Source organism: Vidua chalybeata, chromosome 13, assembly GCF_026979565.1.
Source record: "Vidua chalybeata isolate OUT-0048 chromosome 13, bVidCha1 merged haplotype, whole genome shotgun sequence".
Lineage (NCBI taxonomy): Eukaryota > Metazoa > Chordata > Aves > Passeriformes > Viduidae > Vidua > Vidua chalybeata.
The window spans coordinates 6,196,266-6,213,030 of NC_071542.1; the positions used below are offsets into that span (position 1 = coordinate 6,196,266).

Here is a 16,765-nt window from a genome sequence, read left to right on the forward strand (position 1 = left end):
CTGTGTAGCCATTTCAGGTATTCATTTTGCCCTGGATCTTCTGGAGGGAAAATGATTGTCACATTTGCACATTTTCATATCAAAGACACCACTGCCAAAATGACATGCCTTTCAGTAGGCTGTAAGCACCTAAGCTCTTAAACAATCTGGAAAACAAGCTCTTAAAGTCACTTAAATATTTAGCAGTTTTTACACTATGTGCTACAAATTATATTTCAAAAGAAATGCATCTATGAGTTGTGGTAAGAGGTGTTTTGCAAAAGGCATTGAAATGTAGCTGAAAGTAGAGTTAGTAATGCAGCCTGCCATTGACAATGAAGATACAAATGAACTGAAAAAATTGAAAACATATGCATGGACTTCAGGCACTGTTTTTAAGAACAACCTCCAGAAACACTCTGGTCCTTCTCCTGTTTCTTTGCAAAACTAGATCTATCATATTATCTTTCCTGTTTTTCAAACGAGGTGCAGTTTATAGAAGGGATTAGGGAGTGTATATTGCTTTTTCAATGTTTTTGTATCCCATAGCAGTGTCCTTTTGAGACTGTGTCACTCCATACAAGGTTGTTGGATGAAAAGATTATTGTGGAGTGAAAAATCTGGAAGAGAGTACATCTGGAAAAAAACCAAGATGATAAGAACTTGATACCATGTTGATTACAATCCATGTTACAGACAGATTCTCCATCTTCAATAAGTGATATAAACAACTATTGTACCTCAGTATGCCTGGTAATTAAGAGTCAGGTTGTAGGCAGAGAGACATTTATTTCCTTCTCAGTTCAGAATTAGTAAATCCTGTGTTAGGGGATCTGTCTGAATGCCTGGTGGTGGTGCTGGATGTGTAGACTTGCCTAATGTTTAAAGGAATACAGCTTTTACTGAATGTGCTAAAATCTCAAACGGTGTGAACTGTTGCAGGAGATCCAGACTAAAAATCTATTTTCAGAAGTGCTTCCCATCTTACAACAAGCCAATTTTACAGTGTTAAGTAGTGAAAATGGTGAAGAAGTTTGAGAAAACCTCTGAGATCTACTGACAACTGTGAAACTGCAGGAGAGGGTGAAGCTTAGCTCAGCCTTAGTGCTTTCTTCTCAGGACTAACTCAAACCTCTTACATATGGAATTTTTGTTGTGATGCTTTCCCAAGTACTCAACTTTTAATGCCTTCCATTTAAAAAACCAAACCACCAAATCATTAATCAATTGTGGAATTCTCTTTTGATGATGTTACAAGTATTTTGGGATTTCCTAAACCAAATTTGTTGTTGTTTGATTTTTAGGAGAGGATGGGGAATATTTAACCTGTCCAGTTACCTGCAAACAATCTGCACTTTCCTAGCAGCAGGATCTGTCCTTTATCTAACTGCACATTTCTTACGTTCTTGTCAGTCCTGTCCCATTCTAGGCAGTTTTCAACTATCTGGCTGTCTGACAGAAATTGAGAGCACTTTATCTGTGAACAGCAATGTTCTCTTGTTTCTCTTCACTCCACTGCAATTCAGCATGTAACCACTTGTAAAGGGAAAGATACAGACAGTCGTTGACCAAGTTTAGAAATGTATGATTTATGTTCTAATAGTGTTTTGTTTCCTCTTTTCCTCCCTCCTTGCCACTCTCCCACCAGCCATTCTGATTTATGCTGTATTTCCCTACTGCAAGGATCTCTTTCCCGTCTGAAAATCCTGGTGCATTTTCAATGCCAAATATATGATTTCAAATTTAATAAAATAAGAACTTCCCAGAGGTCTGAATATTTGAGATTATTTACAAACAAATGAAAGTGTGTTTGGGTAATCCTCCCAAGGGCTGGTAGGGTTTCTGTGTGTTCACAGTAGGTGTGATGCACTAACAGTAGTTAGAAATAAGTAGTTAAATTTATACTCAGAATGCTTTTTAACTGCAGATTTCCTCCTTGACTGTGGGCAAGGCATTTAACTTTATTGTGGGCAGGTTTCCATCTGTAGTAGAGGAAACAATGCTGCTCTTTAGTTTTTTTCTGCAAACTATAAGCACTCGCAGAGTCATCCTTGCATTGCTCTCAAGGTGCAGAGTGTATTAATAATATTACTGTACATTAGAAGTTGGTTAACCCAGTTTCATTTCTATGAATTTTATTAAGACAAGACTTTTAAATGAGGTTGTTTGCTTTATTGTTATACAAGTGACATACCAAGAACGCAAATTAAAAAGGCAAGTAAGTCTAACATCAGATTTGCCTTCTTGGGAATCAAACCAAGATTTTGCACCCCACAGTATTTCTGCAGAGCACTTTGGTAATATTGAAATCCTGTTGCAAAAAACGGTGTGTGTACAGTTTATTTCTGTAACATACGCTGGATATTTAGTTAGAATCGCCGTAAAGTCCCAAGAATTGAAGTAGAGATGACTAATGTAGATCTGTATGCAGTTTTATGAATATCCTGGGCAATACTGAATAAGCAGTGATAATTGTTTTTCTCCTTTTTTTTTTTTAGGATTTGTGTGTGATTTTCATTGTGCTGTACCACAGTGAAGAGGTATTTTTCACTTCAAGATACCTTGCATTAAAAGATCATGGTAGACAGTTTAATAGTTTCTTTAAGGTAAGTGATGCAATAAAACATTTAAAATCTTATTTAATATGCTCTTAACACAGTGCTGTAAATTTCAATTTGGTGGTCTTTTTCTTTGCTGTTAAAAGTGTCCGTATTGTAGGAGGGTAAATAGAAATCTAGTCTCAAGACCAAATACTCAAGTATATGCATACCAGACATAGCATTCTTTGGTGATAGTGAAAAAAGAAAGTTCTCAGTGTTTGTTCATGCTTAGAGCATCTGTTAGTGTGTGCCAGTGTGATGGTCTATATTACTGGAAAGTTCCTGTGTTTTTTTATGAGGCTGTACTATTACAGTCACTGGGCTTAAATTGCTGATTTACATGTTTTAGTACCTGTGCTGCAATTCATTCATGGATTTGTCTTATGCATTCCTGAAACAGTTTGCCAGTGGGCAAACATAGGAAAGACCTTTCAAACAGCTTTCCTAACAAAGGGAACATTCAGCTGTTTCTAAGCTGGTCTGGCAGGTTCTGTCCTGTCCTTGGGCGAGCAGATTCGGAGCAGACAGGCAGCCCTGGTGCCACACAAACACAGGCTGACCTCCTGCAAAGAATGACAGCTGGGTGCTCTGTCTTTGGCATGGAGTCACTGTGACACCTCTGCTCCAACCTTACTTCTCCTGAGTTTGAGATATCAATATTTGAATTGCAATTTGGGCACCCTCCTAATATGCCAGGGCAGATTTTCCATCAAAATGGATCTGTCACACATTACTGACACTAACAATGTTATCTTTCCAGCTGAAGGATGACCTGCATAGCTCCTCCCAAGCTGTCCCAGACTTGGGCTGTTCAGCAGATTTGGGAGGAAGTTGGGAATTTGAGACAAGAGCCATACTGCACTAGTCAGTACTGATCACCTGTATGTGGGCAATCCACACTTGGCCATAATATTCCTCCATAAAATGCAGCTAGTGGGGGACAGCAACATGTGAGGGATCTGCTTTGGTACCCTGTAGCTTCATTCGTGCAGAGCTAACACTCACTGCACTGACTAGGAAGAACTCTGAGAGGTGTTCCTAAATGAAGTGCTAAACTGCAAAATTTTTCATGCTACTCCTGCAACAGACCTAATATTGCTTTGCTTTTGCTTGTCCCTCCAAGTCTTTCCCAGCTGTTTATATGTATGCTTATACTTAAGTTTCTATTTTATGTTTTTATATTATTGGCAATTGGTGTTGCCAGTAAAAGAAAGTGAGAGAGTTTAAAGTCTGACTTTGCTTCAAACTGAGTGCTTGGCTCCAAACAGTGCCTTAACTGTGAGAGCAGGGGCTGTACCAGCAAGGCTCCTAGAGGCCTGAGTTATACAGCCATCAACCAGCTGCAACTGGTACCTCACCTGTTCAGGTATACTTGAACAGTTTTGCCTTATTTGGAGAAGCATTTGTTCTTTTTGGCTTTTCTGCACTGTGAGGATACCTGAACCAAACCCACTGAAATTGGAGAAGCCTATTTTTGTAGCTTGGAAGGCTTAAAGTTAGTCACGCGTGACAAATAAAAAAGCCTGGTCCAGAGAACTTAGCCAAAGCAAGCTGCTGAGGGAAATAACATTAAAAAAATTAAATTGCCACACACTGATTTGAAGCTAGGGGCTTACTTTAGGATAGCTTAAGTATTCCTGGCAAATTTCCTATGTGTTTGAAATAGTAGCTTGATACCATTGTTTCTGACTGATCAAATCACAGCTACAGAAGCAAATTTAAAATCTATCTTTATTGTCCTTGAGCCACATACATACAGATGGTGATTGCAGTGCAAGCTCCTTAAAGAATGGTTAGGAAAAGCCTGGCACAGAGTAATCACACCTATACTAAAAGTTTGCTGTTTAGAACTGAAAACTTTAATCTGGTAAGTAATTTGCTTTGAAGATTACAATTCTCATTCAGCTCAGAACTCACAACCTTGTGCATGTTTTCAGAAGAATTTACACATGGAAATCTGTAGACTGTCAGACTGATCAGAAAAATCCTGTCCTGTTGAGGATGAAAGCATTCATTTCCTTATGGAAAGTCTGAACTTTCTTTCACATGCTCTGAGGGATTATAGGGAGCAGAAGCCATAAGGGAGCAGGGGTGGGTAGGAAGTCTCTGAGATGGAAGTTAAATATAATTTGCAGAGGATGTAGGCTGGACCTATCAGACCCTGCACTCCACCGACTTAGATGCTTGTCATTTTCCATTGAGAAGTGTTGGGAGATCACGTAAACGCTTAGAAAAGAGATAGGCAGGTGAGCTGGAGACAGACTTGATGCTGTAATTTTGCAGTTTGGATGTCTGATTTCTATTTCTGCCTTTGATTTCAGGTGTGATTTGCAAATCAGTTTATTCATTTGTGCCTTTGGCTTCCATGTACCACTATGTGATTGGTTCCTGCTCTGAACTGCATGTTTTGACTCCTGCTGTGATTTCTTTGTAGTGTCTTAGACTGGTTCTGATTTCAGCCACCTCCTCTGTATTTTGTTTTATCACAAATGATAGCTTTGTGAAATACCAGACTTCCTTCTAACACACTTTTTAAAGGGCTTCTTTTTTTTTTTTTTCCCTAAATTGATGTGGCAGTAAAGAAGTAATGACTTTTTCTAGCCTTTCACTGGTTTATTGCTTTGACAGAGAGGGGCATAGATGGTGAGGTGATGATAGGCCACGTGCAATTAGTACTTACCTAATAGTTCCTTTTGCAGTATATTAGCAAGAACAAACCCAGAAAACACAAGATAAACATTCTCCCTAGCAGAAGAATATTTGTATTGGTGGTAATTAAATGCTTAGTACTAAATAAAACCCCTTTCTCTTTAGGAGGTCTGTCTCAGAAAATACCTGAAACAATAAGAAATGTTTAAAGGGTTACTGGGTAGGGAGCAAAGGAAGGAGCTGTGAATAGGAAATGCAGCTGGATTTTGTCTGGTCCATTAGTTTGCAGAGGTATTTTGTATCCAAATCCACCAGTTTTACTTCTGCATTGAAATCCAGCAAATCATTAGCAGCTTTCCCCCTTACACATACTCTTTGTAGACTGAAAAATCAAGCTCCTGGTACAAATAAAGATACCTTGATCCTATTTGCTATACTTGTCCATGTTTTCTGGTGAAAGGGCTTGTTAGAAGGAGACAAACCAGTCTCTGTTGCAAATTATAGTGAAAAAAAGAGTGAGCTAACTATGCCTAAGTTGTAACAGGCTCCTGGAGTCACTAAAGGGGTGAGGCTTGACAGAACAGTTTGTTTGGGCTTGGTTCCCATTATGACTCCTTTCACACTGAAGATGTGGGGACTGGGGTGATGCTTGGCTGCTTATCCTGAGTCTCTGGTGGGTTGTGTTTGCTGCTTTCCATCTTCTATGCCCATTAGGTTATTCAATTTTCACAAGTGTTAGGCAGCTGGGGAAGAACCTATTTTCTGTTTCCTTTATGCTGAAGGTGGCGTGTTCACCTGTAAAATGAGGAGCCAAAGCTAGAAGCAGATGTGGTCCACAGAATGTGGGTGAATTCTTACTTAGCACTATAGAAAACTTGCAAAGCATATGTCAGTTTCACACCGAATGCTGAGAAGTTAAAATATGCACTGCCAGGAATTTTTAAATTTAAACATGAAATTATATGAAATACTATCAATGGATTCTATTTGGTTCACTTTTGCTTTATAGCTGGACAAATCCATACATGAACCTGGTTCATACATTCAGGTATGAGCCTGCTGTGAACAGAATCTTGTAAGTACATTTCATACAGTTTAGTGAGTCTGCTTTGGTTAGCAATGGTATTCTAGTGTTTAAATATCTTCTTGCAGTGTGAAGCCCTGTAAGATGTTGTAGATGTGTGGTTTGTATTAGTGGTAATTACCTGTTCTGTTTCACTGTTTGCCTTTTCAGACTTCTCAGTTCCCTAGCAGTGCTGGGATTTCAGCTTGTCATCCCACAGCCTTCAATTGAACACAGAAAGGTAAGCATTAGAAACATTCAGACTTTGTGTACTGAAAGGAAAATGTGAAAACATTAGAGTAAGATGTGTAAAGCAATGCAATCTGAATAAAGTTCTGGGAATAAATGGCTTCTGTTTGTGCATATGAGGTTTTTTTTTGGTTTCTTTTTTTTTTTTAATAAATATATACGTGGTTGAAAGAGGCTCATCATGGTTACTTAGCTGAGTAATTGTATGGAGTATTATAGGTTACAAATAGTTACTAAGGCTTTGGAGCATTTTCATCATGCAAGACATGGAAAAAAGAGTTCCTGTGAGTGAGAGCAGACATGGAGTGAGTAAAGAACCACCCAGTTTCTCACAGGCAGCTCTTTCTCTTGCAGAGATAGAAATGTCTGAAACAGAAGCTGGACCCAAACCACTCTGTTGCTATTCAAATTGCTAGAGATTGGAGCTGGAAACTGCTGGAATTTCCTGTTGTGCTCTTGTGGATGGTTCACTCATCCTAGACATTGGCATCTCTAAGAAGGCTTGCAGCCTGCACACTTTCCATCCTGCTCAGCATTAGGGAGATCTTGGCTGGAATCCTTGGGTTTTTTGCACTGCTTTTCAGGAAAGTAGTGGACAATTTGGAGAGAAACAGAAAGCAGCAGGGATAATCCTTAAGAGATTTTAAAATCTTACCTCTGAGGGAAATTTGAACAAATTCATACTGTTTATTCTAAAAATTGGAAGACTGGTGCTGGAGGAAGATATAACCTTCAAATACTTTTGAGTACTAAAAAGAAGGTTGGTTATTTCTGTTTGGTGAAGTAGATGAGAAGAAATAGATTTAAACTGAGGCGAAGGAAACTTAGATTTGACATTAGAAAACACTTGTTATGGTAAGGATATAAAGAGGATCATATTGATTGAATAATATTTAGAATTTCCATGGTGTAGGTCTCTGTGAATGTGTTGGACAAATATTTATCAGGAGCAATGTGCAGGTGTTGCTGATTCTGCCACAGAGCTGAGGCAAGACCCCTTGAATGCTGTTCTGTCTCTTCATACTCTCATCACATTCACTTCATATCAATGTTGTTCTCATATCTCAATACCACTTGGTAGCTCATATCTATTGGTATTCAAACACAACCAAATAATTACTGAAGGTATCAAATAACTTGTTTAAAACAAGTTTGCTTTTTACAATAGATTTTTAAATAATATTCCAGGATGTGTACTTTTTTGAAAACTATACTGTTACAAGGAGATAAAAGGCAAGTTTGCAGGATTTGCTTTTTTTTTTATGTGCATGTGCCACTGTCTTTAGGGTAAAAAGTTATTTGGACAATAGCCTCACAGGTAGGGACTAGAAACCTGAAGCTGTCTGATTGTCAGAGTTCCAGAAGACAGAAGTGCTGTTAACTCCTTGTGCAGCCTATTTGTAAGGCAAGTTAAATAAGGTCAGCAATGATGGGGTCTGAAACTGGCACAGTCCAGTCTGCAGCAAGCTGTCCAAGGGCTCTATTCTAAACTGCAGGACAATTTAGTATTTTTGCCTATCTTACATCTCTTCTCTTTTGTTGTGCAGTTGAAATGGTCACGCTGCTGCTCTGGTTTCAGTACTCTGTCTGATTAGACATTCTTTTGTAACACTGACAGTGGAGAGATGCTTCAGTCCAGCTTCCAAATGGCCTTAGGGGCATAAATCTACTAACTAAAATAGAGTAACTCAGAGAAACAATTGCTTCATTCTGGGAAGCCCCGGAATTAATTTAGATAAAATCAGATTCTTTGTTTTCAATTGAATGAGAAATGCCACGGGTCTGGAGTGTGTTCTATACTAGTTAAAGGGACTTCAGGGCATGGTAACCACCTTGGAGACGTCCCTTTTACTGAGAACAAGGCATAAGTTTCCTAGTGACAATCTCACAGGGCCCTAAGGCTGGCTGTCATTCTCAGCTCTTACCCTAAGGGAGAGGATTCTATTCATGCCAAACTGTGTTTGGACTGGAACTCTGTATTTATTACACTTTTCACAAGCCTTCTGCCCTACCTATAAGCTCCATGCAACAGGGGTTGTTAGTAACTCTGAAGGCCAAGTCAGATGTGTTTCTGAGTGTGAGTTCTCAGCTTTGTAGCTCTGGAAGCTCTTTCTATTCTTTTCCTGCAGTAACCCCATGATATATTTGCTGACATCTCCTGTGTATTTCTGGGTGGATGTCTCTGCTGTTTGGCAGGGTTCTTTCTATGTGAGAGGAGGTCAGTTGTACAGAAAGAAGGAAAGGGAGAGGAGGAGGATGAGGGAGCTGATGAACAATTTGAACAAAACAGTCAATAATGAAAGTGGTGTTTGCTAACTTTCGTATGCACACTGAAAGGGTACAGTATGGGGAATCCATCCAATAACTAGAGCTGAAGTCTAATGAAACATTAGACCATACCCCAGTTCTTACTGTGCATTTATTTTGCATTAAGCTAAGCATGCTTTAGCAGGTTGCTTCCTCAGATGCACACACCAAAATCTGTTTCTGGCATAACAGCATGTGACTGATAGCTAGAAGAATAAGCCAAATTACTTCCATAGCAGGAAGTGCACATATTGGAATTAAGACTTGGGGAAATGACAAAACCAAATGGGAAAGTTGTGAGAGAAGGTTTGGTTGGGCAATGTTTTCTGCTTTTAGACTTTATTATTTTTGCGTGAAAGTCTTGGAAGCTTGTCAGACATATAAAGTCAGAATTGACCAATACAGACTTTCTAGTTCCAGAAATACAGGGCTACCTGAGTTTTATATAGAAGTAGCTTTTGAGCTTCTTTACTTTAATCAACACTTTGCTGTCAGAAGTGCACAAAAACTTAAAACAAAACCCTTCTTTATATGTTCCTACATCTGAGTTTAGGCCACTACTCTGTTAATCCTATCTCTGTAAATGGCACAGGTTTGTACAATAATGTCAGTACATTAAATGTGGTATGCTCATTAGATAGAAATAAAAATTCTTATGCAAAAGACTTTTATGGGGTTTTTGCTGAAGACAGGAGTTGCAGTGTTGGCTGGAAGTCTCTTGGAGCTTTTTTTAATAATCTAACTTATTTACTCCTCATACATAGTATATAATTTCTAATATCAAGTGTACTCTGTAAGGCCAAAATACTCATCAATAACAGGATAAAAGAGGGAAACCTTATGTGAAACAAAATAATTGCCACTTGCCTTTTAAAATCAGCCAAGGTCTCTGTAGCTGGATAAACTGAAATCTTTCTTATTATTTGAACAATTTACTTACCTTATCCTCACTACTGGATATTTGAACAGCCCTGCTGCTGCTCATGATCTCAAGATCTCATGATCTCTGAGTCAAGCTCTCTGTTCTCTCTCCCTGTGCTTATTTTATTGAAATTTAACCTTATCTGATAAGTGTCATACTGTGGTGAACTGAAGGTTAAACTATAAACAGTCCTTCTCCTAGACAACCATTGAAGTCTGTATTCCCAATTTTCCAGAAGTCACTCCTGGGTGGATTTTTGACTAATCATATGTTTCTGTGTTAAGTAAGCTGCAGTTATATTTATGCCTTATTCATTTTAGCAAAACTGGTAATGTAAATAGTAGTAAAGTCTGTCCAAATAAAATTTCTGACATGAATATGGCTTTGGTTTTACATCTTGCTTCTGTTATGGCACTGAATAGGAGCGTTGAATTTAGGCATATCTTTTTGTCACTCAGTTGTAGATGAGTATTGAGTTTAGTGGAGGTGCAGTGTCTTAACAAACTGATTTTTATTGTATGGAAGCAGTGTCAGGATTTATTTTCACAAGTTTTTCATTGGGGCAGTACAATACTGTAAAGGAATGTTGAGCTTCTTTGGACGCAGCGTAATTTCTTTCTGCTGGCTCAAAATTAAAGAAGAAATAAACTTGATGTTATCTCTGTCAGACATACAATGTTTCTATGAAAAGCAACTATTTATCAAGTGAATGTGACTATACTCCTCACAGAATTTTGAGACTAATGTGCTTTGGTATGTGTGTTGGAGTTTATTGGTTTGGGTTTTTTTGGCTATTTTTTCCCCTCTCTCTTGTGTTGGATTCAAATACCCTTGTGGACGGGTCATCACTGCTAAGTCAAAAGAAATAAGGAACAGCATCCAGGATCAGAAGCAAGAGCTGAGGGAAAAGAGTGGAGCAGGGGGAAGGAAAAGGTGGCCAAGATCTCTCATTTGGTCATGGTGAGCAGTTTGAGCAGTTCAGCTAGTTGAACACACTATAAGGGAGTACAATGTGAAGCATGAAGCAAGTCTGCTCTATCCTTCCTTGGAGTAAGACAAAGTACTTAATATCTAACCTTGGCTTTTGGCCAGGCACCAGGACTAAAGCCTAACAGCTAAGGAGCACCCCGGGACCTCCACCACAGCTGGTCACCACCTTGCCTTTAAATAAGCTCCAAAGCAGAGGCTTGGAAGGGAGGGCTGTGTTCTTCCTTGCAGTCCAGGCAGGATGAAGCTCTGCCTCATGGTCAGCAGTGACTCAAGTGTGTAACTTGTCAGCATTTGCTGAGCTGGAACTCAGCTCTTGCTAACAGAGCCACAGCAAAGTCTCTGGGGTCTGCCTGGCTGGACTGTGGAACTGAGCTGGATTGCACCGGAGAGGCTGAGTCACTGTGGGTTTGCACAGCTGCTGTTCCTTTGCAACAAATGGTTACAGGTGTCACCCCTTCTTTTCTGGTAATGTTTTTGTTTACAGGATAACTGCTGTCCATTATGATTGTATTTTCATCCACATCACTTGAATTAAACACTTCCAGCTGCAAGGGAGTCCATATTTTTCTTGCAGTTTTTCACTGGTCAGTATATCTGCTTGTCTTCAGCACAGATGTTTGACTTTAACTGTACAGATATACATCTGCTCCTTTCATAACCTTTGGTAAAATAGAGTCTTTCTAGCTAATGGTGTTGCTATTCTAATTGCAGTAATCCTTAGGAAACAGGAGATGTGATTTAGACCACAACAAGACTTTTCCTTTAAAATTAGCCTTGTAGTACAACAGAATATTTAGAACAACAGCTGAAAGAATTTTCTTACTATCTCTGTGTTGTTACTAATTCCCTGTCCTTGATGTTGTGGATTAAAGTGGTTAGGAAATAAAATTCATCTTTGTTTGGGGAAAGGAGACAGGATAAGGATACATTATTTTATGTGAATATACTCTTCAAAAAATCAAGGCAAATATTTTTGTTGCTTTTAACCTGCTTTATCATGGACCTCTGAACTTTTATTTTTATCTTTAAATTAAAAATACTGACTTCTTTAAGCTTAGAGCAGGACTATGTTTTTCTGGAAGAAAATAAGAAAATATCATGGTTCAAGTTGGATTCAAGTGCAGGTGAGCTTTCAGAGTCATAGATAAGTTTCTCATCTTCCTTCAGAGCAGTTCTGCATGCTAGTTCTGTCCAAGCTTTGGATAAGAGTGGGGATAAAGACTAGGTGCTTTTTGGAGTCACACATGAGTTCTTCTGTTAGGGAATGTTGCGTTCTGTTTTATGACAGCTTGTCCTCTCTGCTTCTGGAGCAATGGGTGGATGACTCACTGAGAGATCTGGAGAGGTGTTACAGCACTTACAGAATAAATAAAATGTGTATTTCTACCACATGTGGATTCCAAAGAATTTTTTAGTGTAGAAATAAATAGAATGGCAACAACTTTGTCACAGCTGTAGATGGCTGACCTGGAGGAGGCCAAGGGTAGTATAAGCATAGTGACCTAGGCCACAAATGATAGTGAATGGTGAGGAAATACTTTTAAAAATAAAGAAGTCTAATTTGTGATACAGTGAGGGCCTGATTGTTATAATCTTTACCTTACTGTAAATGAGAAGCAATCCTACCATGGATAAGGAATGGTTGTATAGAAGTGAGGTCAGGACTGAGCTGTCTGTTACTTGAAAGCACTTAATGGTCTCACAGAAGAGTGAAAAGGAACCTCTTCCTTAAAACACTAATCTCCCAGAGTGCAATGGAGGTGGTCTTGGTGTGAAAAACTTGGGGGAAGCTTCAAGCTTTGTTGGCACAAAAACTGTTCTGAACCTTTTTCAGAGCTGTTTACTTTCTAGACTATTCAAATAATGTTAAGGTTTCTTCAGATGTGGTTGGAGTTGGTTGAAGGAGCAGTTAAGCTGTCCAGGCATTGTAACTCCCTTCAGTGATTTGTGAATACAAAGGTCTTCTATTTCCAGGCTTTTTAGCCCTTTAATCTTCACAGGCACAGATGTTCAGACAGAGATTTTATACAAAGAACGGAAAGCCAAATCATTTAAGCTGGTAATATTTACACTTACCACGTACTGTAAAATTCAACTGGTTTACTACTTCTCTGATTAAAGGCTTCCAAAATGCACTGAAGGATTAAAATAGCTGAGCACACGAACCAGGCAGACATGTACACATTGTGTCATGATGTTTTGTTTGGCCTCTGCTCCATTTTTCTGCTAGCCTTGAGAGAAGTTATCTGCAAGGTTTTTTTTGGCATGGCGGGGGGCTTGGTAAATTGTTTTTTATCAAGCTAGCAATGTCCCACGTGTATCTTATAAGAGGGATAAAAAATACAGTTGTTGCAAATGAACATATATAAAGTAGATTGTAAAGCCTTGCTCCTGGGAAATTGTCATAGCTATATAGGTATGGACTTTATCTGAAATCAGCTGAGCTAATGCTGGAAGAATATTCCCTTAAGATGCTTAGATTGGTGACAGAATTAAAGGACTTCCGTAGATCTGTTTACAACACTGGCAGAGAAACACAATAATGTTACACTTGAACAGGTTCTAAAACTAAACTAACATTTCCTCAGCCCATTCAATATTTGGCATGCTCTGCCCTGAGCAGCAGTTCAGGTCTCATTTCTGGGAGTCTGACTGGTTTTGTTTTTACACTCTTGAAATTTTAAGAAGGCAAAATCCAGCTCTTACTTTGTGGTTTGATCACTTCTATTCACAAAAGGTGAGTGTTCATAAAGAATGCTATTTCACCTCATCCCAAGTATGACCTATGCATTTTAAAGGGTATCAATATACTATTTAATGGTGTTTTGAATCCTCAGTCAGTCTGAGCCTGGCCGTGGTAAAAGTTGCATGCATATCCTTTGTGACAGGCTGTACCCTAGTGAAACATTTAATTAGTCAGAAGTGTAAGATAAAGAAAGTGCAACCCTGGAGTAATGGAATAAATAAGGAGTCATGTTTTCCAAGTGCCCTGATACTCCTTTACTAACAATAGGGCCAGTTTGGTGTCATAGCGAGGGTTATCATGTGTGGGGTAATGAGAAGGACCATGGAAGAGACAGTGAACCAGCACCTAAAGCCTGAAGGGTTTTGGGGAATATTAACAGAATTTACAGGGGCTCTTTGCTCTGGGAAGCACAGGACAAAGAGGGTAGTAGCAGCTGAAAGTAAGACATACTGGCTTCTGTTAATTCCACTTTGCATCCAGTGTATGAATATGGGTTAACTCAGTGAATACCACTGGTAGCATTTTTCTGAGCAGGTGATAAAATGTTCTTCTGGATACAGTTTCTTTGCCTTTGGGTGAAAGTGATACCATAAAGCTTTGAGAAACATATATTTATGCCTCATATCCCTTTCAGATGTATATTTAGAAATATGATGTAGTTTTAATTTGTTCATGACTCCATTTCCATTCTGGGCATTTACCCAGAAAAAAGAATTACTGGATAATATGTTAAAAATTAAATCTATGAAATCTAATAACATTATTGTATCTAAACTGAAATGGTAAGAAATACCAGAAATGTCTGACTTGGTTTAGATATTTCCAAGTTGAAAGCTTGCCATTGTCTTGTACACCTTTTCAGTTTTGAATTTGTATTGCCATAGCATGCTTAATATCTACAGAATACTTAGTAACATTGGCTAAGGCTATAACAGCTTAATTATGTAGCTGGCTAAAAGGTATATACTGTCACCAAGCATTATAATCATTATTACTGTGAAATTCCATCATTAATTCATATTTGGAGTACGGTATGCAGCACTGCCCACCCATGTAAGAATGTAGGAGTGAAAAAGGTGCTGAGAATGAGGATTCCTTACAAAAAGAAATTGAATGGATTAGGACTGCTGAATTTCAGAAAGAAGTCCTGGAACTGGATTGCAATTGCAAATCAGATATCATAGCATGGTGAAGGAGAACACAGAATGATCATTCTTCAATTGTCACGAAGAAAAATCTGGGAGACATAGTGAAATGGCCAGGCTGCATGTATGACCACAGCAGAGAAGCACTTTTTCAATACCAAATGTACAATCTTTTGGAAGCCAAGACTAAAAAATATGCTAAAAATGTATTAATTGGAGAATAAGTTCAGTAGTGGGTATGAAAAACAATTGCAATATGGTGTTTAGCTGGAGGAGGCTCTTAAATTACTGATTAGCTGTAAGCAGAAGGACCCTGGATATCTCTGAATATGTCCTGTTCTTACACTGTTTCCTAAAGTTTTGCTTCTTCGACTCAGTCAGAAACACAGTACTGAGTTAAATGGGCTTCTGATCTAAGCATTCCCCCCACACCCCCCCACTTTTCTGAATTTAAGCTATAGTTTAACGTTATTTAAAATTAGGGTTTGTCAAATCAGTACTGCGTTGTCTGCCATTGTCTTCCTGCACAGCAAGTTACATTTTAAATAGTTGTGGCTTTCACTTCAAGTGACGTTTCCTCTTCAGGGACATTCTTGCATAGTATAGTTTCAACAACTGCTGCTGAAATCCTGAGATGTGGATCTTATTTCTAAATTCTGACAGAGGCAGTATTAGAAATTGGCATTGGATTTCTATACCTTGTGTACTCCTACTTTTTGCTGAATTTTTGACTCAGGATCAGACTGATCGGTGAATTACATGAATTAAAGATAAACGATTTTTCTATTTAAAATGTCATCTATGTCAGCCTGCTGGTAGAATGTTTCATTCCATATGATTTTAGGAAAAAAAAACCCAACAAACTCTTTTAGAATAAAACCCATATGTAGTGCAGCTCCTGTGTACAAAAGTGACAAAATACAAGAAAACTGGGGAAAGAGAACTGAAAGGGATGTAGGGTACTGGTGAGTAAAGGAAGGGGTGACCCTGAAAGTACCCTTCTGAAAATCCAGCTTCAATTCTGTTTGCCACTCACACTGGTCAAAAGGTGGCAGGTTGGAAGATATTTGGTATGTAACAGTCATTATTAAGAAAATATCTCATTTAAGGAATCTTTGATAACAGATTAATAGGAGTTGGTACCGTTGTAGAAATTGCAAGCACTTGCACACCTGAAAACTTGTCTTACTTTTCTTTACATTGTTTATTGTACAGCTGCATGTAGTGAATGGTATTGTGTCCACTTCCAAGCTTTGGCTTAAAATAACTGAAAAATGTGTAGGAAGGAAAGAAAGGGGGAAATTAAAGGGAAAAAAAAATTTAGTTTGTAGAGCAAAATATTTGGTTGTGATTAACTTGCAGAAAATAAAAATCTTGGTGGTGCACTTATGGTTAGAATGAGTCTAGGTCACCTAGAGAAGGAATCACTCATGAACTATAGCAAAGTAGATTAAATGGGTTGGTTGATATCTCTATTAATGGGCTATGTGATTCTCTTAAAGAATTTACTCTCATGACTTAATTTGGCAAGAAAAGTTTGGTTTGCATTTCACTTACTCCCCAGTGCAGGCTCAGACCCTTCCTTTCAGAAAGTGTGCTTTTAATGGGTAGTTCTTAAAACAAGAGAAGGAGGGACCTAATGTCAGGGATCTCTGAGTATGTGGTGTGTCTGAGAGGTCCTGAAATACTTCAGCTGAATCCTGTAATTTCACGTGTAATTTCTTGGCTATATCACAGAACTGTGGCAGAATTTCTTCTTGGCTACGAAGTTACCTGGAAATCACAGGATCAAAGGAGGGGAACCGGCTTGTGAGTGCTGTAACTGGGCTCCTCTGCCCTGGGGAAGAGTCAGTAACACCTCGTTTTCCTGGTAGAGCTTTAGGATTGGTCTCAGTGCTGCCGGGATCTCCTCAGGCAATTTGTTCCCGGGCTTTGTTTGCCTTCTCTCTAAGCAGTTTCCTCGTTTAATTGGGATCACCTTTGATTAAATTTAAATCCAAATGGTTATTCATGTGTTGGCTATAAACAACACACTCAACACGAGTTTGCTGCAAAGAGAAAAGTAACAGCTCTTTGTATTTATGTAAACTGTTTGGAAATGTCATTATTGTCCAC

The 16,765-nt window shown here is 38.6% G+C and overlaps 1 protein-coding gene across 2 annotated transcripts in view; it reads left to right on the plus strand.

Moving 5' to 3' along the window:
• The window catches only part of THSD4 (thrombospondin type 1 domain containing 4), a 243,552-nt gene that overhangs the window by 17,430 nt on the left and 209,357 nt on the right, over positions 1-16,765 (plus strand). For both annotated transcript variants that reach the window (XM_053954670.1, XM_053954671.1), the window contains exons 2-3: positions 2,478-2,585; positions 6,463-6,532. In XM_053954670.1, the coding sequence (XP_053810645.1) occupies positions 2,557-2,585; positions 6,463-6,532 (99 nt within the window). In that variant the 5' untranslated portion in view covers positions 2,478-2,556. The remainder of the gene's footprint in view (positions 1-2,477; positions 2,586-6,462; positions 6,533-16,765) is intronic.